Consider the following 26,383-nt stretch of genomic DNA (forward strand, 5'->3'; position numbering starts at 1 on the left):
AGATGCAAATGTTGACTTTTTTACACAGACTTGTTTATCAGAATTTCTCATAGACCATAAAGTAAGCCAGGTTGTTCACTCTGTTACAAGTGATTATGACTCATGTTTGGACCACATTTATACCAATACGATGTGTCCTTCTCAAATATCAAGTGCAACATTTGAAGTCATATTACTCTGACCACAAGCCAATTGTGGCTTATTTGCCATATCATGATGATCATACTGATGAACTTGAATAAAAACAAAAACAAAAAACCTTGAAATTATCATGATATTTAAGCATTTTTTCAGTTGTCAATGTAACATAAACTCAGTTGTCAATATAACATTCCTCTTGGGGTTTAGAAATAATTTTTCATACCGAATCAGACTTGAACTTGACATAAATTTAAATTTCAGTTATTCCATTAATATGAAAAATCTGAGTTACAATCAGGTGTATATTAGTTAATTCGAAAAAATATACATTTGCAAAAGAAACACTTTATTCCCTGTTAATTTTGTGAGATAAACTGTATTATCAATATAATATTTTTTTGTGCCATCAAAAGCTATTCTCTATCTCTTCTAACTTTGTTTCAAAGTTGAACAGTGACAATATTGTTATTTCTTTGTAGAATGCCATTCAAAAGCATTCTTGACCTCAAGGAGGAAAAATGGTATAACTGTCAAAGTGTTTACAAAAGGAACACATCGCCAAAAACAACAAGAATGGGTGAGGGCAAGAATAGATGTACCAAATGCCATAGAGGAATCTGCAGTTTAAATGATCGTGCCCACATCACCAATAAAGAAGGTTTCTGAAACAAAGACTTCTCCATGGAGATCCATTTTCTCTGTTAAGAGACAAATAATCAAAGTAGGACTATAGTAAAATCTCAATCTTTGACATTGATAGTAGAAAACAACATACATTTACAACATGTTGGTATTTTATTCATGTACATCTGAATTTCTCCATTTGTTTATTTTAGAATGAAGCCTCAAAAACTGTTACGGTTAATGGAACAACACATTTATTAGATCAATAACTCTTCAAGAAGATAACCCATGTACATTGATGTCACTCTTTAGACAGAACTTGCAGAACAAGAACAACAGATAGGGAATTCAAATCAAAATCTCCCATTGTCTGTTGAATGAGTTGCAAGATATGGAACTCTTAATTCAAGTAGGAACACTATTGTTTAGGTCAATTGTTTGTTCATTGACTACATGAATGTATATATGTATTGCAAATTACAACAATATTATAACTGTCATTTTTAAATTTAAATTGTTTTTGTCACACTTAACTACCATATTTTTAAAAGATATACTGATAAAGAAAGTCAATCTGACATTTTTTAATATATATTTGCAATTTTCTTTCTTTGCAGAAAATACAGCCACTTCAAATTCAAATTAGTGGACACATGGAAGCACTTAGGTCTACAATTGCAATAGGGCCATTAAAGAACAATCACTGGATTCAAACTACAGGGACATTACAGTTCAACTATAATCAGTAATGAAACAACATTATCAGAAAGTGACAACCATGCCTCCAGTCTCTCCTTCAATGTACCAAAAGATTATCTCTTGGAGTAAAATCCCAATTAACATTATTACCACACAACAAGGATCTGAAATTCTCAGTCTGAACATTGCATTTACTGACAACAACCACAACACCAATCTCAAATGAGAAGAAGATGGATTCCATACTGTAATTTCAGCTCTATTTATCAACTCAAAATTTTTTGTATACTTCTGAAAATTAATTATTCCCAATAGTTATGTAAAATTCTGAGGAAAAAAAATGTTTTCGAAGTATACACTCTCCTTCCTTTTTATATATGGTTATAACAAATATCATTCCAATTTTTAGAAAAAAAACGTTTGTTTTTTTTAAAATTTTTATCGTAAAGGATTTAAACAAAAATATATTCAAAATGTGAAAGAACATTTAAGCTTTTGTTGTGCAGCAATATTGCTTGTTGTGTGTACATGTATATTATATGAATTTTGCAAACATTTTCCATTTGTTACAAATTAAGACATGGTTAAACCTTATCTGCAATTTTTTGATACAATTGTTTGTCCATTATTGTTATCGATGAACAATTTTGTGACATGATTACTATTAAAGAAGTATTGTTATGGTTATTAACATCTTGCAGATTGGATTGTGCTTGTATTTAATTCATACCTGATGTACATGTGTTGGTTTTTAGTTTGTTTTATTTTTTTATCTTATTACATGTTGAAACCAATCTCCAGCACCATTAAATTTCATATTTAATTTTCTAGGCCAGCAAACAGATTTTTGTAATATTTATCACACTTAACTACATTTTTTTATTGAAGAAAATATGTTTTCCTTCATCCTAAAGACCCTCTACTTTTTTTTCATTTCTTTTTTCAGTGTCAAATAATGTTTTACATTACCATTGTAAGCATTTCTAACTTTGTATTCATTGTGAAATTCTTTGCAATAAAACTTGTTAAATCTCTTAAATTTCTTTCCACTTTTACCTCTACAAATAACTTAAGACCTGCATGCATTGTGCAAATTACTCTTAATTCCCTTTACAATATAAATTAAGATATAAACGAAATTATAAATGCATGGCTAATAAAATGAATATAAATGTTTTCACCTGCACAAAACATCAATGTTAATCTGAGATAACCTAGAACATTGTTTATGAAACCAATAATTACCTTTTTGCAAATATTTTAAAAATTGAAACCTTTCATTTTCCAGTAAACATGGTAAGGCTGTCAAATCCAACAAAAAATGGTACACCTTCATTCTTTGACATACTTTATAGATTTTCTCTTTCCTTTAATTGTTGTTCAACAGCGTAGAAAATGTGGTACAGCAATAACTAAAAATTTGCAGGTTGTGAGTTTGAATCCCGCTGGGACTTTCATTGTATAAATTTTTGCCTTATCCCATTTCTTTTTCAAATAGTGTTCAATTTCAAAATTCTAAAACAGAGAAAGTATATCTCATGTACATTACATATTATTAGATTTAACAGATGTTCCTTAATACAGTAACAAACAGCAAATGCTTAGCGCTTCTCAGTACTTTCAGTACTTTGATTAATGTGTGTGGGCAGCTTCATCAAAATCATCTTTACAAGCAATTAAAAAAGGTTGAATTCTCAAATTCATAAAAAAACCTAACTATAACTTCAATTCAATTAGAATCCCTTATTTGCAGTTTCGTTTATTGCATGCTCCTACAAAAGTGAGGGGGGAGGGTCCATGATATTTCCATTTATCCTATAAAGTTAAGAAAAGTGCCAGCTGCCAAAACAGTGGGGAGGGGGAAGCAGCCTCCCTCACCCCAACCCCCGATGCTTCGTGCCTGTGATGTAAACACACGGTGTGCTCTGGGGTATTCACATGATCCCAACGGACTCGTCAACTATTCGGCGCGCAAAAATTATGAATGAGATATTATGGCGCGAAATCATGCTATTACCGTTCACGGAAGGAATGAACTCATCCATTGGCAGAGGGGTCAGATGAATTTTTTTGACATTTGTTTTGTAACAGCTACATACATGTATATTATACATTGGATCGGATGTTTTGGAAGAATTCTATCGAATTAAAAAACACACTAGCTTGATTAGTAATTGTTAAATGTAGTAATGTACATTTAGTAAGACACGCGAGTTATGACCCCTTTTCAAGATTAATGAAATCGCCCAACTAAACGAAAATCGGGTCACACCCCGCTTTGGCGATTTAGGTCCTCCAGTAAACATTCCAGCTGTATAAATATAGATTTGTTTTAACCCAAACTGATGACTCTCTTGTAATAATGATAATCCAACGCCAATTATTACTTACATTGTACCGTAATAGACAATATGTTACAATATGTTTGTCCCTTAAACTTCCAATTATATTACATGTATCTACAGTGCTCATCTACCCCAAAATGATTAAAATGTAACAATGATGACTTTTTTAAAGAAAAGAATTCTTAAGTTTTTTAAGGTAGGCAAGATCTTTCCCAGTCAGCATCCATATGTTGGCCCAACGTAAAGCCAATAATACTCGTTTTGTTGGCCCAATGTTGAATTCCAACGTTGGTACAACATCGAAGTGCAAAGTGGGCCTTTGTTGGGCCAATTTATTGGTTAAACGTTGGTGCAACATTGGAAGCAGATTATATAGACGTTGGCCCAACATCAAATATATGTTGGGCCAATACGCAAAACGACAACCTTTAGTTTTGGTTTATCTTGTGTTGGTCCAGTGTTTCTTTCGCGTTGGCTCAACGTTTTCTTTGGTTGGTCAAACATTTCTTTAACGTTGGCCAAATGTTTTTCTCACCTCACATTGGCCTTGACATTTTGCCAACATTATTTAGTTTACATGGAGGGTGGACCAATATCATCCCCCCCCCCCCCACACACACACACCTGTTCATTCAGAAATCTTATCAAATAAAAATTATCTAACATCAATTAAGTGAGAGAAAAAACAAGATTTTTATATTTTGATGGTATGTTTATTATTACAAATGAATAAAAGATTTATCTAATTGATTTTTAAGGATTACTTAAAGTCAAAATAAGAGAACTTCATGTACGTTTACTGTTCAGTTAAACAAAAATTTAGCTGGACTCCTGTTCTTCTTCAGCAGCCTTTTTCTGTTTTCTGTCTTTCCTACCCCCATCCCTGTCACAGGAGTATCGCAGCCAGTCTTTGGCGGCATCCTCGTTATCTTTATTTGTTGCATCCCTACAACACCGATTTTTCCTCACGGTAACTGTCAAAATAGAAAAATAATGACAACACCTGTTAGTTCTTGAATGAAACACATTTAACTTTCTGTAATAAATCATAATAAGCATATGACTTCTGCAAATTACCATACACATGTAGTATTTTAGAAGAAAAAAATGTGTAAAAGTCTCAATATAAAAGGAAATATAAAACATATGTATACATGTATTATTGATGTTTCAATATTTCAACCTTATGACATTTAATTTAGTTAATATATTGTGTTTCTCGGAGGAACTATTTTTCTTAAATTTACATTAAAAAAAATTGAATTATCATGGAGTTGCCCCCCCCCCCCCCCCACACACACACTTTTTTGGAAGTGTGTAAAATTTTGAAATTGAAAATTAGGAATTTAAGAGTGAAATCGAAAAGGCATAGATAAACGCCCCCCCCCCCCCCAGTTTCAAAAACGATGCTATGTGCCTGAATGATAGGGAAAAAGTTCACAATATATGTCTTACAACATTTATCTTCTGAAAAAAAAATATAGTAATAAGTATAAAATTATTACTTACGGAGCAAAACATCTTTCAAAAGTGAGATTGAAAAGGCCTTTTTTCCTCCTCTCCCTAGCCAATTCATTTTTTTGGCAACGTCGTTGTTTAAAATCGAAGCCATCACTCGTCTTACGCTTTGTTTAATGTTATCCCCGCCAATCGTTCCAAGTTTTCTTATGTAAATACATGTAAACAGTAAGTTTAATTTATGCTTAATATTAACACACTATTAATCCTCAATTCATTGTTCATGAACAGTTTTCTGGTATAATTACAAGATAAAAATTTTTATGAAAGTTTTTTAAATCATTTTTTTGTTTTATAAAATTTTTATCACACATTTTCAAAACTCACCATGCGGTTTCTGATATCATCATTTTTTATTGCTTCGTTTACTTCGTCGAACTGTTCCAACGATGTAATTGGCATGTTTGGTAGGCAGCTCTGGTCTTCATCCTCATCCTGGAACGCTGGCAAGTCTACCTTTTTCAAAAGCAGTTGCAGCATAGTTGTATTATGCTGCATTTGTAGTCGCATTTGCTCTATTCCCTTTAGTACTTTTAATTCAAACTCTAGAAATAAAAATTTAAAAATAATTTTCTGAAAATTATCTGATTCATAAGACTTTATAAGAATCATGAGACTTATGAGTTTCATAGACTGACCAGATGTCGTGGCCTTGGAATTTCCTGAAGATATCAAATCTTGAGACTTTGAGTTTTGTCCATTGGCCTTGGCTGGTGATGGTGGGATGGGCAGTGGGGGCAGTGCTGGCAAAGTTTTCTTTTTTTTCTTTGGTGATCGCGGGCGAATTTCAGAATCACTGTCACTCGACTCTGTGTCTGAATCGTCATACTTTGGATTCGGCCTTTGAAGAAAAAAATAAATGACAAAATAAATTTGATAGTAAACAGATATATCATACAAAAGCTTAAAATAATTAGGCAAACTTAATTATTAATACCATTTTAAAATTTCAGGTTTTTAATTTTGAAAATAGTTTAAAACCGTTTTGTTCTTTTTTTAGTGACTTCCTCTTCCTCGGCCTCCGTCTGTAAATCTGACTTGCACTCTGCCTCTTTTAGTTTTTTCCGGGCTTTCTCATAATCTTCTAAAATGCACCATCAAACAATTGATTATTATACCCCCGCAAACGAAGTTTAGGGGGGTATATTGGTTTCACCCTGTCCGTCTGTCTGTAGACGCAACTTTGTCCCCCCTATAGAATTTTTTATTACTGCATGGAACAGTTTGAAAATTTGTACATATGTTGAACACTATCTGAAGATGTGCACCTGCAATTTTTTTTGAGATCAGACAAGATTTAATGATTTTATGACAGTTTTTATTTTCCTTATTCTATATATTGTACACTAATGTTGAAAAGTAAGGGAGGTAATCCTTACAGATTTTATTAATTAATTAATAGAAAACACTCTAAAATACATTTATATAAATACATCCAGATGGAGATTTTTTGTCTTTATGTCTTAATTAATAAAAAAAAATATTTTTTTATAAGTATTCTATCAACTGACAATGCAAAGTTGTTGTTTGTCAGTGATAAATTCTTAGGAGCTAATAAGAACATCAAAGACAAGTGTGGCTGAATTCATTTGTCCCAAGGGAGCCATTATCTGAGCCATGGTTCAGATGGAGCATGTGTTTAGGGGAAATTGATAATCTGTAAAATGGGTGATGGTTTTGGGGCTATTATAAAACTGTTTCATGTAAACAAAAAGTTCTATCATTATAAGGAAATAAATAATTATATCATTTTTAATAAAGAAGTTAAACTATTTTTAGAGGTTGTTTAAATTTATTTGTCAAGTAAGTTGGTGAAGTGACCCTTTTGGGCATTAATTTAAATGAAATTCAAAATTACTGATATGATTGTAGTGTTTTGGTAATTTTAAAATTGTTTGTAATATTTAAATTTTCTTTTTTATATATTTTTACATAGTATGGTAATTATGGTAATGTTTTGGGAGTTTATTAAATTTAACAACCTCATCAAAGAAAATCATAGGGATCAGTTTTCTGATACGGAGTTCCATTGTGCCATAGGAGAAAGTGGGGAAAATTTGAAACAACTAATTGCATGTGTCAAGACTCTTATTAGAAAGATATTGAAAGTTTTATCAACAGATAAGCATTGCTTGGCTACCGGTATTTTCATTTACTGCAAAGGGAGGGGTTATTGTCATTTTGTTGGTTTTTCTTTAAATCAATTAAATTTAAAAAAAAATATATCATCAGATACATACATTTGTAAATGTATTACTGTTATAGATATGTATTTACAGTGAAATTCTGTCAATTTTGATTTTAATTTTTCTTTGCTAACTAATTTTTTTTTTTACAATTCTAGAATTTTTTTTTTGTATGTGTTCCAAACCTTTATTTTTGTCCCATTTGAAATTAGCCTTGCGGGGGTATTAGTCCCATTAGGACAGTTCTAGTTTTATTAGTGATAAAGACAAATTGCATTTTTGTAATAAATTGAAATTGTATAGCACATTATTATTTTTTATTATTTCATGCCGAGGTAGTTAAAGTTTGACTTACTGGTTTGGTACATGATCTTCACCACATACTTCATGAACTCAGTAGAGTTCGGCAGCATACCCTGCCGGACTGGCATTTTTTGTTTTGAAGTAGACCTAAAATTAGGCCAGAAGCACTCTTTTTATCACTGGTGATCCATGATACAGGGACAAGCTCCACCTCATTGGTGTCGGTGAACTCAACAACGGCATATTCTCCCCTGAAAATTAAAAGAATTTCATTGAATGGGTTGTTAAAAAATACATGCCCAAAAAAAATGGACCACATCAAATAATGTACATGTACGCATACCATTTTTTAACCATATACTGTCACAAAGTGGGAAGGCCACTTTGTGGTTATTTAAATATGGTATTAAATAACATTTGGCTTCAATGTCTTCTAACTTTGCTTCTCTTAAAGTGTTTCCAAGAGCTGACACATTTTTTATTCCAAGAGTCATGGAAGATAATGGGACATTAAAAAAATCACTCTCTTGTCGATATCTATTATATAAAAGGATAATTTCTCCATTATTTTGCACAATGTTTTGTACAATGCATATTTTCCCTCCTATTTGCACACATGAATCCTTTTTATTCAGGCGTATTGTAAAATTTCTTGCCTTGACCTTTTGGTACTGTGTTGATCCAACAAATTCAGGTAAAAGGGGTCCTCTTATATGCTCCATGTGCAGGGATGTGTTGGTATGATCCTTTTTATCGCAATTTGCCTGTTCTTCAAGTCTACGAATAACTTGTTGCAGCGGAAATTCTGGTTTTCGCACTAACCGTTTTAGTTTCTGTAGATAGTTTTCAAAAGGGAAGGAGGAAATGTTATCTAAGCTGCCAAACTGAAGTGCCTGATCAGGAAGATGAATTAAAGTATGTACATTATAAACAGCCATATCAACACCATACAGTTGATAAAAATGTTGGAGAAATGTTTCTAACAATTCTTTTACATATTGGTTGTATGTTCTGCACAGATATTTATTGAGTAGAAAGTGTATTGCAACTGAAAAAAGAAATTTTTGTATAAATTAGAATGAATGGTATGTTTCAAAACAACTGAGCAAAACAACTGGGCCAGTGTAGAGTAAGAATAGTCTATATTCTGTAGCCTTCCAACGGTCTATTTCAGAAAGAGACCTAGGTTTTCGGGCAAATTCACAAGGAACATTTTCTTTTAGAGCAATTAATGCGTCAGATATACTCCCAATAACATGTTGTCCAACCCTGTTACATAATGGTCCTTTTATCCACATAATAAGGATTCTTTTAGTTACACCTAGACAAACCTGGTGCATATAATCAATTGGAAACTGACTTATCATTCCTAATTGTGTATCAGTGAATGGTATATCTCCTGTATGATGTTCTTCATCTCGTTTACTGTTGAATGCAGTATCAGTTCGTAGGTTTGCACGAATTTTAGGGTAAGTCATCTTGCCTTCCCATTTTCCACGTTGCTCACATCTGTCACAGCCATGATACCCATAGAAAGACTTAACACAGTTTACAAATGCTCGTGCTGGTGTATCGCATATAACAGAATGAATTTTGATGTTCCAGTGTTTTGTTTGGAACTCAAAACCATTGATCTGTAGCTGATTTATTTCATCAACTACTTGCTGAAGGTAATCTTTCACGCTCGTTGGTTTTGTAACACCAAAAAATAAGCCAATTACAAATGGACTTTTTTTTATCAATGTTACATAGATTTCCCAAAATAGGCCAAAATTGGTGTGAAGTGCTTTTAAATAATGGGAGACCATCAATATTTAGCTGTAATTCAAAGCAAAAGTTCTCCGGTAAATCATCACATAAATGTTTAATCTGTTTTTGAACACCCTCCATGATTCCAAAATGATAGTATTCTCCATTACAAATCTTTGACACGTGGTATTGTTTCGGAGTACCCATAATTGTACGAGGATCTTTTGGAAGATCTTTAACAACTTTACGAAATATATCTAAGAGGTCTCCTAAGGCAGTCAAATGAATATTATACATAATTGCCCATTTTCGCAAATCTTCTCGAATTGTATTAGTTTCTTGTTCATGGTTGTTTTCATCTTGCTCATTATCAGTTTCATCACTGGAGTAATGATTAGGGTGTAAATAACATAGTATTTCTAATTCATTCTCTCTGATAGACTACATTCTCAGAATCACTTTCATTGTTAGATACACTGTCAGTAATTTCTTGACTGTTTTCTTGAATTTGTTGGATAGAAAGACAATTCTCCTCGTGTTCTAAATGTATGGCTTGTTGCTGCAATGATACTTCGGCTGCATCCAAATCATTGAAATGCCTTTGCATATTCCGTCGCAATTCTCTGTAGTGTGACCAATATGAAGTTCCTCTACGAGACCTAAATACGTAATTATATTTGGCTTTCATGTTTGTGTATGCTAAAGCAAACTGATGTTTTGTCTTGTCTGTAACAGGGTATTAGGGGTATATACATAAAAACTACAATACCCAGTATTACATAAATATCTCCAAAACAGGCAAGTGCATGGGGGGGGGGGGGGGGCTGCCACCCTCTTCCCACTTTTTCTCACAACAAACTCAAAAAATTCAATATGCATTGAGTGGGTCCCCTTCGACTTTTTTGGATGCATATAAAAAAGTGTAAATAAGCTGATTCCGTGTCAGTCAAATTAACAGTGACATAGACAGATAGAGGGTATAGGTAGTACACTAATACTATAATAGAACCTCACCATATACGAATTAGGATTTCGATGATTTGCAAACTCGTTTTCCCTTATCAATATTTTTTGGATAAGTCTGCCCCATCCCACTTTCAAAGACGAAAGGCTAAAATGGAAAGGCTTTTTAAGTTTTTGTTTAGGTGGCAGGGGATAGTTTCGAACGAAAGACCCACTCAAAATTTTGAAATAAAGAGAGAACATGAGGTTTGGCTGGTTATTTGAGGTGTATAAATTGCTAGAATATTTAATGCATTCATTTTGTGGATAGAGGAGCTCATGTCAATTTCATTGATATATGACACTTTAATACTGGTAGCACTTTTCATCAGATATGGAATGAAAATGCGAAACTGTGGCCAAATTTTTCACTTTCGGTTTTGTGCTTGAAAAGTAGGGTGGGTTCAGAACACGAAATGTCACTCGTAAAGAAGGTGATTGACCCCCCATCGATTGGTGATTATTTGCATGGGTATACTTTAAGCTACCAATCCTATGGTAGTTTATGGCAGTTGCTCGGGACTGGAGCGTGGTGCTGGACCCGTGAAAATGTGAAAAAGGGCAATTTTTCAGAAAATTTTGAGACCGTCCCTGGCTATTCTATATAGTGCTATATGTAAGTTGTACATGTTTTATCTGAAATACTTAAAAATGCTCAAGAGTCGGGACCATGTGCCCCCTGCGTGCAAACCAATTTTAGCAAATTTAAAAATCCACTTAAAAATTAAATCACATAAATGAGCACTATCTGCCTCACATTTCCTCGACCAAAAAAACTATCCCCTGCCACCTTCAAGAAAATGTCAAATTTTTAATAGGCTTTAAGTTTAACAACATGGGAACAGAAAAGATGTTCAATGTGTGTAAAATGGGAAACTGGCTGAATTTTTATGATTGCTCAACCCTGTGATGAGATTTAGGGGCCAAAATGTAGCAGGGGGTGGTCCTTAGAAAAAGTGCAATTTTCTAGTATTTTGGGTTTGTCCTTATATTAAAACCTTTTATAGGCATATTATTCCTATTGAAATAAGATGTTGGGTTGAATTTTGATTAACTGAATAATATTGTACCATTTTCATGAAATTTTCTTGAAATTAATTGACAGCCATGCAGTTTTATAAAGTTTTAAACTTGAGTCTTGATGCTTTCTTTGTTGTGATGCGAGTAAATCATGTCTTCAGACCGAGTCAGCTGCTGACCATCAACTTGAGTCCCCATGCTTTCTTTGTTGGGTTGCGAGAATATCATATCTTCAGAATGAGTCCCATGCAGTCCATCAACTCGAGTCTCAATGCTTTCTTTGTTTGGCTGAGAGTTTATCATGTCTTCAGAACAAGTTCCATGCAGGCCATCAACTTGAGTCTCAATACTTTCTTTGTCGGGCTGAGAGTATATCAAATCTTCAGAATGAGTCCCATGCTGGCCATTAATTCGAGTCTCAATCCTTTCTTTGTTTGGCTGAGAGTTTATCATGTCTTCAGAATGAGTCCCATGCAGGCCAGTTACTTGAGTCTCAATGCTTTCTTTGATTGGCTGAGAGTTTATCATGTCTTCAGAATGAGTCCACTGCTGGCCATCAACTTGAGTCTCAATCCTTTCTTTGTTGGGTTGCGAGAATATAATATATTCAGAATGAGTCCGATGCATCCAATCAACCTGAGTATCAACCCTTTCTTTGTTTAGCTGAGAGTTTATCATGTCTTCAGAATGAGTCCTCTGCTGGCCATCAACTTGAGTTTCAATGCTTTCTTTGTTAGGCGTAGAGTTTATCATGTCTTCAGAACGAGTCCACTGCTGGCCATCAACTTGAGTCTCAATCCTTTCTTTGTCGGGCTGCGAGAATATAATATATTCAGAATGAGTCCCCTGCTGGCCATCAACCTGAGTCTCAATCCTTTCTTTGTTTGGCTGAGAGTTTATCATGTCTTCAGAATGAGTCCTCTGCTGGCCATCAACTTGAGTCTCAATCCTTTCTTTGTCGGGCTGCGAGAATATAATATATTCAGAATGAGGCCCCTGCTGGCCATCAACCTGAGTCTCAATCCTTTCTTTGTTTGGCTGAGAGTTTATCATGTCTTCAGAATGAGTCCCATGCAGGCCAGTTACTTGAGTCTCAATGCTTTCTTTGATGTGCTGTGAGTATATCATGTCTTCAGAATGAGTCCCCTGCTGGCCCTCAACTTGAGTCTCAATGCTTTCTTTGTTTGGCCGAGAGTTTATCATGTCTTCAGAATGAGTCCCATGCAGGCCAGTTACTTGAGTCTCAATCCTTTCTTTGATGTGCTGTGAGTATATCATGTCTTCAGAATGAGTCTGATGCATCCCATCAACTTGAGTCTCAATGCTTTCTTTGTCAGGCAGTGCAAGAATGTCACCAGACTGAGTTCTTTGAAGGTCAACAAGTAGATTATTGTTTTCTTTATCAGGCTGTGCCCCTTGTTGATCATCAAAGACTGTTTCATCTTTATCTTCATCAGACTGTGCACATATGTTTTCATGGCATGTCTCAAGCCCCTCGTCCAGCTCTCTCTGGCATTCTGGAAAGGAGTAATAGTTATTATACATAGACCATTTGCAAAAGTGTGACAAACATGTCTTCCAGTATTCATTTTTATGTAGCTGCAATAATGTAGCCCTCTGATTTTTTTTTATCTGATATTTTCTGGAGAGGGCTACAATTCCACAGCATCTCTGTAATGGTGCAAATATATTTTTAAATCAGGCGACCGCAGGCAAAATAAATTGTTTTTACATTCAACTTACTTCTAAAATGGCAAAATTTTTATTCACTGTCAACAAAATAGCCCGTTAAACGCGAAAACCAGATAAAATAAATCTGCTTGTTTACCAGTTGCTCTCATCAGAAGCCATGACAGTTCTCGTGTGATGCACTGAGACTTACGCTTGAAAATTATAAATTACTTTGTAAAGTAGATTTTCGGGGTTACTAAATGATTGTGCTCTATGGCATCACTAAGTATTGATAAATAAAAGTATTCCATGTGACATTTTTTTTGTAAACAGCGATATTTATGCCTAAAATAAGGTAATTCCTACAGAGATCCACTCCCTAGTCTCATTGGCTGTCCCAAAATAAAATCGATCAAGGTCAGTAAACATGGCGGATAAATTTAATTTGTGATGTTGACATACTGGAAAAATAACCGATATATGGATTGTTCTGTGTATGTTTGGATTGATTTATGTTTTGCATAACTACATTTTGGAGTTCAGGTAAGAAATGTTAATTAAATAGCCATTTACTGATAATTTAAGCCGAAATCCGTGTTGGAGTGAATCTCTGCCGCACTTGCACCATCACGGAGATCCTAAGGAGTTATAGCCCTCTCCCAAAAAAAAAAAAAAAAAAAAAAAAAAAAAAGGGAGAGGGCAACATTATTGCAGCTAATTTTTATGTAAAATTATGATTATTTTACTGCCTTTTGGGTTGTTTGTGTTACATGGTTATTCTTCCGAAATGTTATTCATGTCATTCGACGCACCCTTTCCATAGAAATTCATCTGCAACAACTCTCACCTTTTTCTTATGTGAAAATAAACACAAAGTATCTTCTTTGACGGAATTAACTGTAGATATAATTGATGCAATTTTATTTTCAAGCTATTATTCATTGTGAAGATTTTCAAAGAAATTGATGTTACAGTATTGCTATTTTCTTTTACGGATGCATCAACTGACACATTCGGTCATATAAATTCTGGTAGTGACTTTGATTGGACGCCTGCTATATGCCCAGCAGGCACACAACATTGAATAAACCTTGAATCAACGTTGACTTTCTATGTTGATTCAACGTTTATTTTATGTTAGATTTTGAAAATTTGTTTCAACGTTGAAGTTTAAACGTTGAATCAACTTTGATAATCAACGTTGATTATATGTTGAAAAACTGTAGATTCAACATTTATTCACTTATTTTTTTTTGGAAGAGGAGAGGGGGTCTTAGTTACATAAATAGTACATGTTTTTAATGATAATATTGGACCATGTATTAAATAAAGAATAAATCCCTGGTATAAATTTAAATCATTTTAATTCCATTCATAATTGTGATTAATTAGAAATTTCATCACTAAAAATAAAAGTTCTATCATAGAGTCATTTTTTCCGGCCACCACCGTCCTTCCTTTCTGGAGCCCACTTCAAATAATTCGCCGTGGCCTCAACCACCTGGTTTTCTGTGACATTGTAATTTCTCATCATGACTTCTACAAAAAGCATGAGTATATATATATAAATTAATATATCCAAATAAAATTTTTATTCATTCATTGCAGCAAAAAAATAAAAAGATGTTTCATTATACCGTATATACTCGCTTATAAGTCGGTATTTTGGGAGTAGAAATTTGATTAAAAAGTAGGGGTCCGACTTATAGGCATGACATACAATCAGATAATTTTTCCACTGAGTAAAACTTCGTTTTTGGGCGCCATTTTGCTTCCAACTTTTGACTTGCGATCCCTATATTTGACATTTTTATTTTTTAATTACTAAAAAGATAAACACATAATAAATACATTGAAAGTTTCAACTGTATTTCTTAAAATATGAACAAGGTGTATTTGATAGTATTTTTTATTTAAACAGGCAATTATTTACGCCTGAGGTGATAATAGCTGTGGTATAACTGTACTTAAAACAACACAAGCCAACACTGAGTTTAGGAGGCTAATTACCAACCCTAATCAGTCAATAGGGGATACAATCACTGTCATTTTATTTCCAGTAGCATTTAAAATAGTTTTTGAGCTATAATCTAGTTGTAATGAGTGTTTAAAAAATATAATGGCGTCCAAAATCGTAAGTTACAAACTTCAAGAAAGATAACTCTGTTTACAGAAAACTATTAAAAACATAGCGTCTAAAAGCGATCTAGTGGGATTACAAAACAGCAATTTCTGTTTTATACTTAAAAAATTAAACACAAGAATAATTGCTGGTCTGTTAAAAAAAAAATAAAGATCGTTTTATAATTATTCATAATAAATTACACGTGAGGTGATAATATCTATATTGGTGGCTGTAGGTGGCATGTCACCTAAAATAACACAAGCTAACACACCACTTTTAAAAGGGGCTATACCATCATAATCAGTCAACAGGGGATCAAAATCACTGTCATTTTATTTTCAATAGTATTTTAAATATTTTTATAGCTTACACCAAGTTTTCCTCAGTGTATCAATAAAAAAAAAATGGCGTCCAAAATCGAAAGTTATTCATCCAGGATAGATGTCTTAACTAAACACAACACTTTTAAAATGCATTGCATCTAGAAATGATAACAGAGGGGTCAAACATCAATATATTTTTTTTTCTAGAATATAGTCATGCTTGATAAAATGTGCTTATTTGATTGGCAATCTGTAGACTGATTATCCAGAAAAAATTACCCGACTTATAAGAGGGTCAATGGCAAAATCTTGAAAATAAACTTGAAAAATACTTATAGGCGAGTATATACGGTAAAAAAAGAAACTTTGTACATATATACTGTTTAAAACCAATATGATCACTTAATTAGTATTTACCTTTGACTAATTTGAAGTAATTTGACCCTCCAAATGCATATTTGTTTTTCTTCCCAGAGATATTCATATATGACATTACTTTGTTCGTCATACACCTAAAAATAATAAATACATATATATCAAAATCAGTGTTATGTGAATTAAAACAATAATCAAGTGCAATGAAAATTAAATAACATTTCATTGGTACTCTACATTACTGGGCACAAATTAGACCTCAACACTATAACTACTAACTAAACTTGATCATTGAAAACTCAAGCACAGTGCAAATGTTACCTTTGCATGGCCTTTTTGATGTGGTCCTTGTAGTCATTGCCACCAATTTGTGCAACAATACTTTTCTAGTTAAAAAAAAAAATATAAATCAAAGGCCGGAACGGCCACAAAGGCGTCGAGCTGACATTTTTTTCTTTTATATAGAATGATACCAATAATTTGAATTTCTGTACTAATAGTCATATCAAATGATATAAGACTTAGAATAGAAAGTATTTGAATTATGTTTTCTGCTGCTTTAAAAACAAAAATCGGTATATTTTCTTATGAAATAGGTAGTGGTGCTTTTTTAATACAATAACTCATCATAATTGCAAAAATCGAAGAAATTTCAAAGTTCAAAAATAATTTGTTTCTTTCTGCTTCAAACAGTCTTTGAACAACTTTCATAGGTTCATAATTTGAATACATTAACAGTGTGTCCCTAATTATAATAATAAAACATACATTTATTTATTTCAATTCCCGTTTGAAACAAGATTTCCTATGGTATGGTTGTTTACAAACAAATCCACAACACGTGATATCTATAATGCTCGACCAAACTAACTGCATTATCGAGTTAACTTTTTGCAACGAAATTACCAGATACGTTTATCGCTTACATTTATTTTGGAGACCGTGCCCGATAACAAATAAATTTACATCCAAAATGTTATTTCTATCGGGCACGGTCTCCAATTAAAATGTAAGCGATAAACTAAAATAATATCTAGTGAATCTTTACACTTAGGCCTGATTGTATTCATCCACCATTTCTTGATTAAGCAAATTTATTCTTATGCAATGAGTTGTCAATCACCAGGGAGGAAAAGTTGGGTTTTTTGTACACAATTTAGTTGAATAAATGGGAAAAAAAATCTTGTAATACGTTTAATACTTTAAGGAACTTATTTCTTATGCGCATTTAAAAGGCGGTGCAGCGCGTGAATTTTTGGACGATTGCCAATCCAGACGATCGCTAGAAGGCTGCCGAGCATTAGCTCGACGCCTTAAAAATTAAGCACTACTGGGTATGATTAAAGGTATCAACATTTTAAAAATGTAGTACACATGCAAATGTAATGTATATTAAATATAATTAAAATATTTATAAAAGACAGTATTGATTTCTAATAATAACTTAAAAAATTAAGTTTTTTATTAATCTAACTTACACAAATGTCATAATCCTTTTTGACATTCAACGACAAGTTAAAATCCTTGAAGTCTTCAAGTGTTAGATTTTGGTCCAGTGTGTTATCATCCGATCCACTTTGAACAATGCTGTTAAAGGGATTTCCCTTTTTAACATTGTCGCGAATTTCTGTTAAGGTTTCTCCACCCTCGTTGTTTTTATGGTTTAATCTGTGTAATTTATGTTTAAATTTGATGATTATTATGCAAACAATCAAATTGAAGCTAAATATTGGTATGTTGCAAATATTTTGTTCATGCTGTAGGAGCTAACACAGGTACACTATCAGGACAGTTATAGCAACGACTGCTCTCTTATCAAACATCACATTTATTTTAACTAATTTCGATATAATAAAGCAATTTTTAAAAGAAATTAATCGCAATCCTTTATTTTAAGTATTTTAACATTTTAAGGCCATTTAAAAATTGCCAGTATGAAAGCTATCACATTTACAGTGCATTTTGATACGATTTTTCAACCATGAATAAATACAGTTTAGCAACATAAAACATCTATAACTTTTGAAATAATGGTTCAAACTCACTGAAAATTGGTACATTTGTGATTCATTATATATCCTATCAAAATATGCAATAAAAATGTTTACCTTGCCTGGTAAAAAATTATGAATTGTGGTCTCTGTCAAGTTTGCCTATATACGGTTTTATCAGTTTTTCATTGAATTCAGCGATTTCAACTCCAACTACTCTCTATAAATTGTTAAACATTGGTGTCATTTCACTTTACATAGCTTAAAATGTGTTAAACACAAGTATAAATCAAGAAATATTGGCAAAACTATGCATCACATAACACTATTATTATAACCGATAACGGTAAAATATTCCGGAATGCTCACAATGACGTCACACGACAATCGATAGACCTTAATAGGTATATAACCCGTCTTTGAAATCCTGAAAATGAAAAAATGTTAAACTATAGTCTATACATTTGGATATTAACACCTCAATTAAGAAAACACAAAAAAAATGAAGAAGGATATATGCAATGTTTACTCTAGTCTCTAGGACACTTACTTTCTTCCGACATTGGATATGCAGAGCTGGAGGTGGATCTGCTCAACTGTGAGGTCGTTCTATGATGACTGTTTTCTCTGGATCTGGAGGATGGACGATGACTGTTTTCTCTGGATCTAGATCTAGATCTGCTCAACTGTGATAAGGTTGATACATTGCGATGACTGTTTCTGCTGGAATTTGAGCATTGACGACGATTATTTTCTCTGGAACTTGAGTATTGGCCAAATCTGTTTTCTCTGGATCTAGATCCGCTCAACTGTGAGAATGGTTGACGACGACTGTGTCCCCTGGATCTAGATCTGGATCTGCTCAACGGCGTGAATGTTTGACGACGACTGTTTTCCCTGGATCTAGAGGATCTTGCTGGTGAGGGACTCTTTGAAGAAGAAATCCTTTGAGGTGCCTTTCTTTGATTTGCTACCCCTACAATGCCATTGGAATAGATTATTAAAAGGATTCAAACTTTAATATTTTTTTATTTATAAAATTGTTCTTTTGTGATAGATGATTCTATTCTAAATCAGGGGTCATGTATAAAATGAATAGTCAAGATTTACAGACTAGCATAAAATAAACAATAATATAACTTGCTAGAAATATTTTACCAATGACTTGCAAATAATATTTCTAAAAAAAAATATAAATGGAAAACATATCACGATGAGGATGTAATGATCAAGAATGATAAATGCAATGTACCATTTGATTTCTGTGTTTTAGAACTCGACCTCTTTGGAGGTTGTGGTGGCGCAGGAAGGACTGGATTATTACAGCTGGTTTTGGAACTATCTGTTTCTAGTGTACTTCCTGTAGAATAATTAAATAAAACATTATCAGAAGCAATTGTCATTAAAAAAAGTATTTAATTGTTACTGGAACATTTTTGAAGCATTAAAAAATTAAATGAATGCTAAAAGATGTAAGCTTTTACCTAAATGAAAATATTTTTTTTTTAATAATACCTGTGGCAAACTCTGTTCCAAAAGATTTCTTTTTGGGAATCCTCTTCCCCAGTGGAACTTCATCACCTGAAGACTCCTCAGACTCGTCACATGTTGTGATGTTTGCGATATCACAATCTTTTTTCTCATCTGAAGTTTAAAATACATAAGAATTTGGATGTTAGATTTTTTTTATCCCCTCATGCAACTTGTTACAAGGGGATATAGTATTGCTGCTGTGTGCATGTGTGCATCTCCTTTAGCTTATGGGCAAGATAAAAAGGAAAAACCCTTACACCAAAATGTTTCATGTCGCGAGGGGATGCTCCGCTTAGCGGTGCCCTTTCCTTTTTTAATTGCCTACTATGTATCAATCTGGGTCATCGAAATAGTAATATGTAAGTGCATATATCAGTAAAATAGACAAAATGCAAAAACAAAAATTCAAAGTATAGTAAAATATTAAACTTGATGTCTACAATCAAGTGTAAATTCATTTTCAATTGCCCTTTACCATTAAACACTCAAAAGCAAACTTAATTTTTAAGGAAACGTATTGCTGTAATTTGTACCACAATATGCTTGTGTTTTATCGAAAGGCGACATGTACAGTAGCCATGCGCTGTTTTATTTTTCACGAGTAAACACTATCTTAAAGGATTCAAACACATTTAATTTGTCTTAATAACGAATATTCTTATATGATAAGTTAAAGAAAATTAAGTAAAAAGAAATGAAGATAATACATAACAAAATACTAAACAAAGTTACTTAACATAGAAGTTGATATTTATGTAATCCAATTCTTCTACGTACGATTTATATATGCGAGACACAGATAAATTTGTTACCTTGTTAAAAGGAGTTTCGATTTAACACATTCCATATTTTCTTAATTACGGTACATAATTGATTTAATTGAAGGTATTAGAAATTTTAAGGCGTCTAAATAAATTTAATTCCTTCGGAACGTGTATACAATGTACCAAATGTGAATGTGTATCGTATTCTCATTTTAATGAAAACTTCGGGGATAACTGTGTACTTTTAAGCGGGGAATCATTTAATGTGTCTCTCCTGCTAATATGATTGAAATTATGTGTCAAGATACAATAGATGTTTGATATAGACTGATTACAAACGTATGCAAAACTAACTTGACCGAAGGATTGAATTACATGTTGAAATACTTACTAAATGTATTTTACGTCAAAAGAGAGAATAGCATAACTAGTATTTCTTTTAAACGAATGATCTGCAATAATAATACATTGCTAGCTAGAAGCAATCAACATGATCAGTTTGATATAAATAATTAAAAAAGTACTGCATTTTTACAAAAAAATTAGTTTTGAAATAAATTTGGAGAAAGCCGTTCGTAAACTCCATGTCTAGTTTTATATTTTAACGTAATTATCAAATGTTAATGTATCTTCTTCTTCAGAATACTGAGTAGGCTCTTCAAAGAGCATTAACACGTATACAAAGAAAGAATTGTATTAAAATAATTTAATGCGACTGAAAAGCATTGAATGCCATCATAAATTGCTATTGAGGTCGCATTATAACGTAACCTTCTTTATAAATCAAGCCGTCTTCCCAGCTACTATTATGCAACATCAATAGATCGAGGTCAATTCATGGAGCATCTTCTTATGATTGAGGTCAATTCATCGAGGTCAACTGCATTACTGAATGAATCTTTCGATCAAAATTCTTACGCGTGAGACAAAATGTGGATTCTTGAATCAAGAGGTCGAACTGTATTTTATGTATGTTTGCATCTCTTAAGGTAAATGAATTGAAATAAAACTGAGTAAAATGTTATATAATTACTAAACCAAACTTCCAAGTTTTTATAAGAACTACTTAGGCAAGCGGAATGTGTGCACACGTGGAAGTAGCTGCAATAATGTAGCCCTCTCCCGATTTTTTTTTGGGGGGAGGAGAGGGCTTCAACTCCAAAGATTCTCCGTAATGGTGCAAGTGCGGAAGTAATTCACTCCCGCAACAATTTTGTCTCAAATCGTATATAAATGACAATAACATTTGCATTTCTTACCTGAACTCAAACATTGGAGATGTCTATGGCATAAATGTATCCAAAAATATCAAGTATAGTCCATATATCGTTTTTTTTCGTGTATGTCTACAACACAAGTTGAATTTGTCCGCCATGTTTACTGACCGGTGTTATTTTTGGACAGCCAATGAGAATTCAGGAGCGGATCTTGAACTGAATGTAGGAATTTCCCTATTATAAACATAATTAACGCGGTAAATATGAATTTTCCATTATATACGATTTCCTTAAATGATATTTTAGTAATAGAACGAGGTAAGATCGATTATCTACACTGACATTCACGTTATCAAGCCCATCAAAACTCCAAGCGTAAATCCCATAAAATCACGCGAGAACTGTCATGGCTGCTGAAAAAGACGACTGGTAAACATGCTGATGTGTTTTATCTGGATTTGATTTATATACGGTTAGTTTGTTCAACCTGAATTTAAAAATCATTTTATCTAAAGGAGGTCAAATATAAAATCGATCTTTTCAGACCGAAGTCAGTCGCATTAAAAAATTCATTTAGCACCATTACGGAGATCCTGTGGAATTGTAGCCCTCTCCAGTAAACATCAGATATAACAAATCGGAGAGGGCTACATTATTGCAGCTAACTAGGAAGCATTTGCCGGATGCCTCATATGGACACAACAGTGATCGGCCGAAGCCGATCACGAAAAGATCAGCACTGACATGATACATATACATGACTCTATTTAATAAAAACATACCGATAATAATTTGTTTGTAGAAAATTGGATCTAACCGAGATTGACGAAACCATCGAAGATGAGACTCCACAATTTTTGTCGAACGGCACGCCTTATTCGGTGACACAAACTCCGAGATAAAGTCACAACGACATTCGACACCCACTTGAACTACAGTTCTACGGAGAGCAAAGTTATATTTCGGCAGCCCGAAGAAAGAATTTTTCCGACTTGAGCACTAAACCACATATGAATCTAATTTTTGTATCTCTAGTAATAGAACGGAGTGGAGCAGCTGCGCATGTGGTATTTAGGCAAACTTATTACAACTCCCACTTGACACTGTGTCGTACTATACGTGTTATTATACCCCCCGCAAACGAAGTCTGGGGGGTATATAGGAATCACCTTGTCTGTCCGTCTGTCTGTGCAATCGTGTCCGGTCCATATCTATTTAATGGAAAAACATTGGAAGTTTATACTTCACACAAAGATTGCTTATGACCTAAGGGTGTATCATAACCTTGACCCAAGGTCATTCGGGAAGGACAAGATCACTGGCATAAAAAATACAAAATTCGTGTCCGGTCCATATATTTCCTGTGGAGAAATATTGGAAGTTCTTACTTCACACAAAGATTGCTTATGACCTAAGAGTCAAGGTCATTTGGGCAAGGTCAAGGTCACTGGCAGAAATAATACAAAATTCGTGTCCGGTCACTATCTTTCTTATGGAGAATTATTGGAAGTTCTTACTTCACACAAAGATTGCTTATGACCTAAGGGTGTGTCATGACCTTGACCCAAGGTCATTTGGGCAAGGTCAAGGGTAGAAAAAGTGCAAAATTCTATAATTGGTAAAATACACGCATTATACTTTTTATCTTAGCGGGGGGGGGGGGGGGGGGGGGAATCAATTGTGAGCTTGCTCACAGAACCTCTAGTTTATTTTTTTATTTCTATGAATTGCATAGATTATGTAGTTAATCAGTATTGCGTGTGTGTGTCAACAAATTGTCATATTTGGCGTCTATTTTGTGATGCATAACTATTTTAAGCGTTTTTTTCAACAATCTCTTGGAAGAGATAAAAGACTACAATAAACAAACAATGAACATCACAAACTGGGTACAAACATTAAACGTATAAACGACATACATTTGTAGTTACGATTACAAAAATGGCGGGAGTTACGGATATTGCATTAAAGGTGATGATCAGTGGTAACTGATGTTTATTTAACTTACTCTATGCTAGACCGTAATTATAGCGTGTGCACTGTTCAGTTTACTTTCAGGTGTCATAACAGTATTTCACTGAAGGTTCACGTCAAAACATGGCTGAGCCAAAATAATTCCCGAATTTTCCCTTGAATTCGGGGCGTTTCCGCACGCGACAGGAGCTGATTTTTTAAATGAGCTGAAAAACAATGTGTAAGAGGTCTAACTATCCCATTTTTGTAATAATGCGAGGTCATTTGAATTTTTGATGCGTGTTGTTTCCGGAGGGGGGTGAAAAGGCCCGGGCTTGATTTTCAAGCACATGTGTAACTTCGAGGTAAACAAAGTCTCACGCCTTGCTGGATGCACGTGTGTATTTTGCTAGGAAATTGTAAATGAAGCGTTGTTTAAAAAGATGTCAAGAGGATTTTTTCCAGAAGTTCGTTTTGAATTTTTAATCTGTATCTAAAGTTGTGCAATTTTGGTAAGAATATATAGTAAAATTTAATACTGTAGTGCAACCTTCAATAACAAAGAATGTCAACTCGTATGTAAAATGTCTTAAACAGTAATAGATAAGTCGTTCATGAAACTGTTCCACTACATCCCCCGCTTGATTTCTACTAGAAATCACATTAACTAACTTAAATGAAGCATTCATTTTCAATTATGATTCAACAAATAAGTAAACCAACTCAGTTATGGGTCTAATGTATGCAACTGGTTTCTGGTTCTTCATTACACAGACACTTTTCTAATCCGGCCATATTGATTCGAAAAACACTGTTCTATGACACCTATTGGCCACATCGCTCTGGGAACCTCCATGTCTCTCATCAGCACAACATCTCCTTTCTTTAGACTGGACTGTTCACAGTTCCACTTCTGGCGCGCTTGTAGTGTTGTCAAGTATCTGTCCCTCCGCTGGTTCCAGGACTGCTCTGCTAAAGCTTACACCTGACGCCACTGTGACTTCATCATGTCTTTAACTCCAAATTGTGAAAAAGACTCCACACGCTGACCTGCCTTTTAGATAAGTATTGTTGCGGGGGACATGACGGCTGGTGAGTCGGGATCCGAGGATACTTCCGCAAGGGGTCTTCTTTATTGCACAAACTTCTGCCATCAGAGTGCACAAAACCTCATGTGTTGACAGTGTTTTCAATAGGTTTTTGAATAGAAGAAAAAAAGTTAGAACAGCAGGAAACCTAATCTCGGCGAAGGGTTTGGGGGCCGCCTTAGTCCCCCAACGGGTCCAGGGCAGAGCCCTGGTTAGAGGACCGGAAGGGGGGGGGGGGGGGGGCTAAGCGCTCCAGCCGAAAACAAAAATAATCATTTTTGAAGGTACTTTTCCTGCTTCTAAGGCCATCTAAAAGTATAAGTTTTATCAAATGTCTACCGCTAGCAAGCTTTATTTTACCTTAAATAGTGCCATTTTAAAGTCTATTTTTTCTTTATTCACCAATTTGTAAAACTAATTCTTGAACATGTTTTTTCCAATTAACAGTTTATAAAAATATTACTGTGCTAAACTTATATGATGAATATACAGTATATTTACTCCCTTTCACACGAATCGACCTTCCAATAAAAACATCAATCAAAATTCTATTTTTTAATTTCATGTTGATGCATTACACAACTTAAAGGGACTTTGACACGATTTGACTTAAATTGTTCAAATTTTGTTTTTCCATTTTCAATGTTTATACTGATCAATATAGAAGTTTTTAATGCTATGTCAAAATTTGAAAGTCAAATATCAAGTTATAAGCAAGATACAGAGTTCATAGTTCTTTGTTTTGTAAATTAGCTCGAATATTGTCATTTTTTCATATGTGTTGTATTGGTGTAAGTTTCAATCAAATGTATCTTTCTTTTGTTGATAATAGTATTTATTAAGATATTGATTTTTTAAAAATTCTTTTTACATGTAATTTTGTCTAAGAAATAGTAATTCTCTACATTACATTTTTTGTTAACAACTATAAGACTCGACCTGTGTTTACATAACAACCAATTCTTACCTCTGTATCTCGCTTTTAACTTGACTTTAACATTCAGTATTTTGGTCAATCATTTAAAATGCTCCAGTAAATCATTTTATACATTAAAAATAAAAATAAAATTTTGGATCTCAAATCGTGTCCAAGTCCCTTTAAGGAAATTAAGAATTAAATGTCATCATCTGAATTCCAATCAGATTCACTTTCAAAATCGACAGTTTTGCTGTATTGCTGTGCTTCCCTAAAAATATTTGCTAATTTTAATTGAAATAGAGTATTTTCCAAAAAAGTATGTTTTTTTCATGGTGATCATCACAGGTTGATCCAACATCATCAGCTTCATCTTCATCACCAACTTCAGTGCCATGTGATAAGAGTACCTACAATTAAAAGAAATAAAATCAGAAACGTATGAAGATCGATTTATGCAGTAAAACAATCACTGAAAAATGTTTCTGCAAATTCAAGATAAAACGCAGCGTGTAGGAAATTTTTTTAATATATATAATCAATATATTTACTTTGGGAACAAAAACGTGAAGTTCTGAAGGAGAACAAATTAGTACTTCGTGGTAGTCTGTTTGTTAAATGAAGCAAAATAAACATACCTGCCTTCGAGTTACGAAATAACAATCGCGAGAAATTTCCAGTTATGAGGAAATTCTGGTTGAACTCTACCTTGAAAGAATGTAGAATCGTGAAGTTAAAAGTTACGTTATGTCAAAAAAGATACACCAGTCACTAGAAGTAATATATTAAAAATTATTGCTTTACCTCGTTTGGAGACGGGTAGAAAAAAATCTTTGATTT

General features: G+C 33.6%; 2 protein-coding genes, 1 long non-coding RNA gene and 1 pseudogene across 3 annotated transcripts; 1 reads left to right on the top strand and 3 right to left on the bottom strand.

Annotated features, from left to right (window-relative positions):
• The first annotated feature begins 639 nt into the window (after positions 1–639).
• LOC128172827 (uncharacterized) lies at positions 640–3,063 on the top strand. The gene is made up of 3 exons (XR_008242335.1): positions 640–862; positions 978–1,174; positions 1,383–3,063. It is a non-coding gene; the product is annotated as an uncharacterized LOC128172827 (long non-coding RNA).
• Positions 3,064–5,655: 2,592 nt separating this feature from the next.
• Positions 5,656–8,769, bottom strand: LOC128172755 (uncharacterized; annotated as a pseudogene).
• A 2,923-nt stretch (positions 8,770–11,692) lies between these two features.
• On the bottom strand, positions 11,693–13,132 carry LOC128174632 (uncharacterized). Its single transcript, XM_052840141.1, has one exon. The coding sequence runs from the start codon at positions 13,130–13,132 to the stop codon at positions 11,693–11,695; it is 1,440 nt and encodes a 479-aa protein (XP_052696101.1).
• A 1,402-nt stretch (positions 13,133–14,534) lies between these two features.
• LOC128172821 (uncharacterized) lies at positions 14,535–19,505 on the bottom strand. The gene is made up of 7 exons (XM_052838563.1): positions 19,325–19,505; positions 18,623–19,048; positions 18,475–18,499; positions 17,560–17,716; positions 16,403–16,467; positions 16,124–16,218; positions 14,535–14,797 (listed from the first exon to the last, which is right to left on the bottom strand). The coding sequence occupies exons 1-7, from the start codon at positions 19,473–19,475 to the stop codon at positions 14,688–14,690; spliced, it is 1,029 nt and encodes a 342-aa protein (XP_052694523.1). The 5' UTR covers positions 19,476–19,505; the 3' UTR covers positions 14,535–14,687.
• Positions 19,506–26,383: the final 6,878 nt, after the last annotated feature.

This window comes from Crassostrea angulata, chromosome 2, assembly GCF_025612915.1.
Source record: "Crassostrea angulata isolate pt1a10 chromosome 2, ASM2561291v2, whole genome shotgun sequence".
NCBI classification, from domain to species: Eukaryota; Metazoa; Mollusca; class Bivalvia; order Ostreida; family Ostreidae; genus Magallana; species Magallana angulata.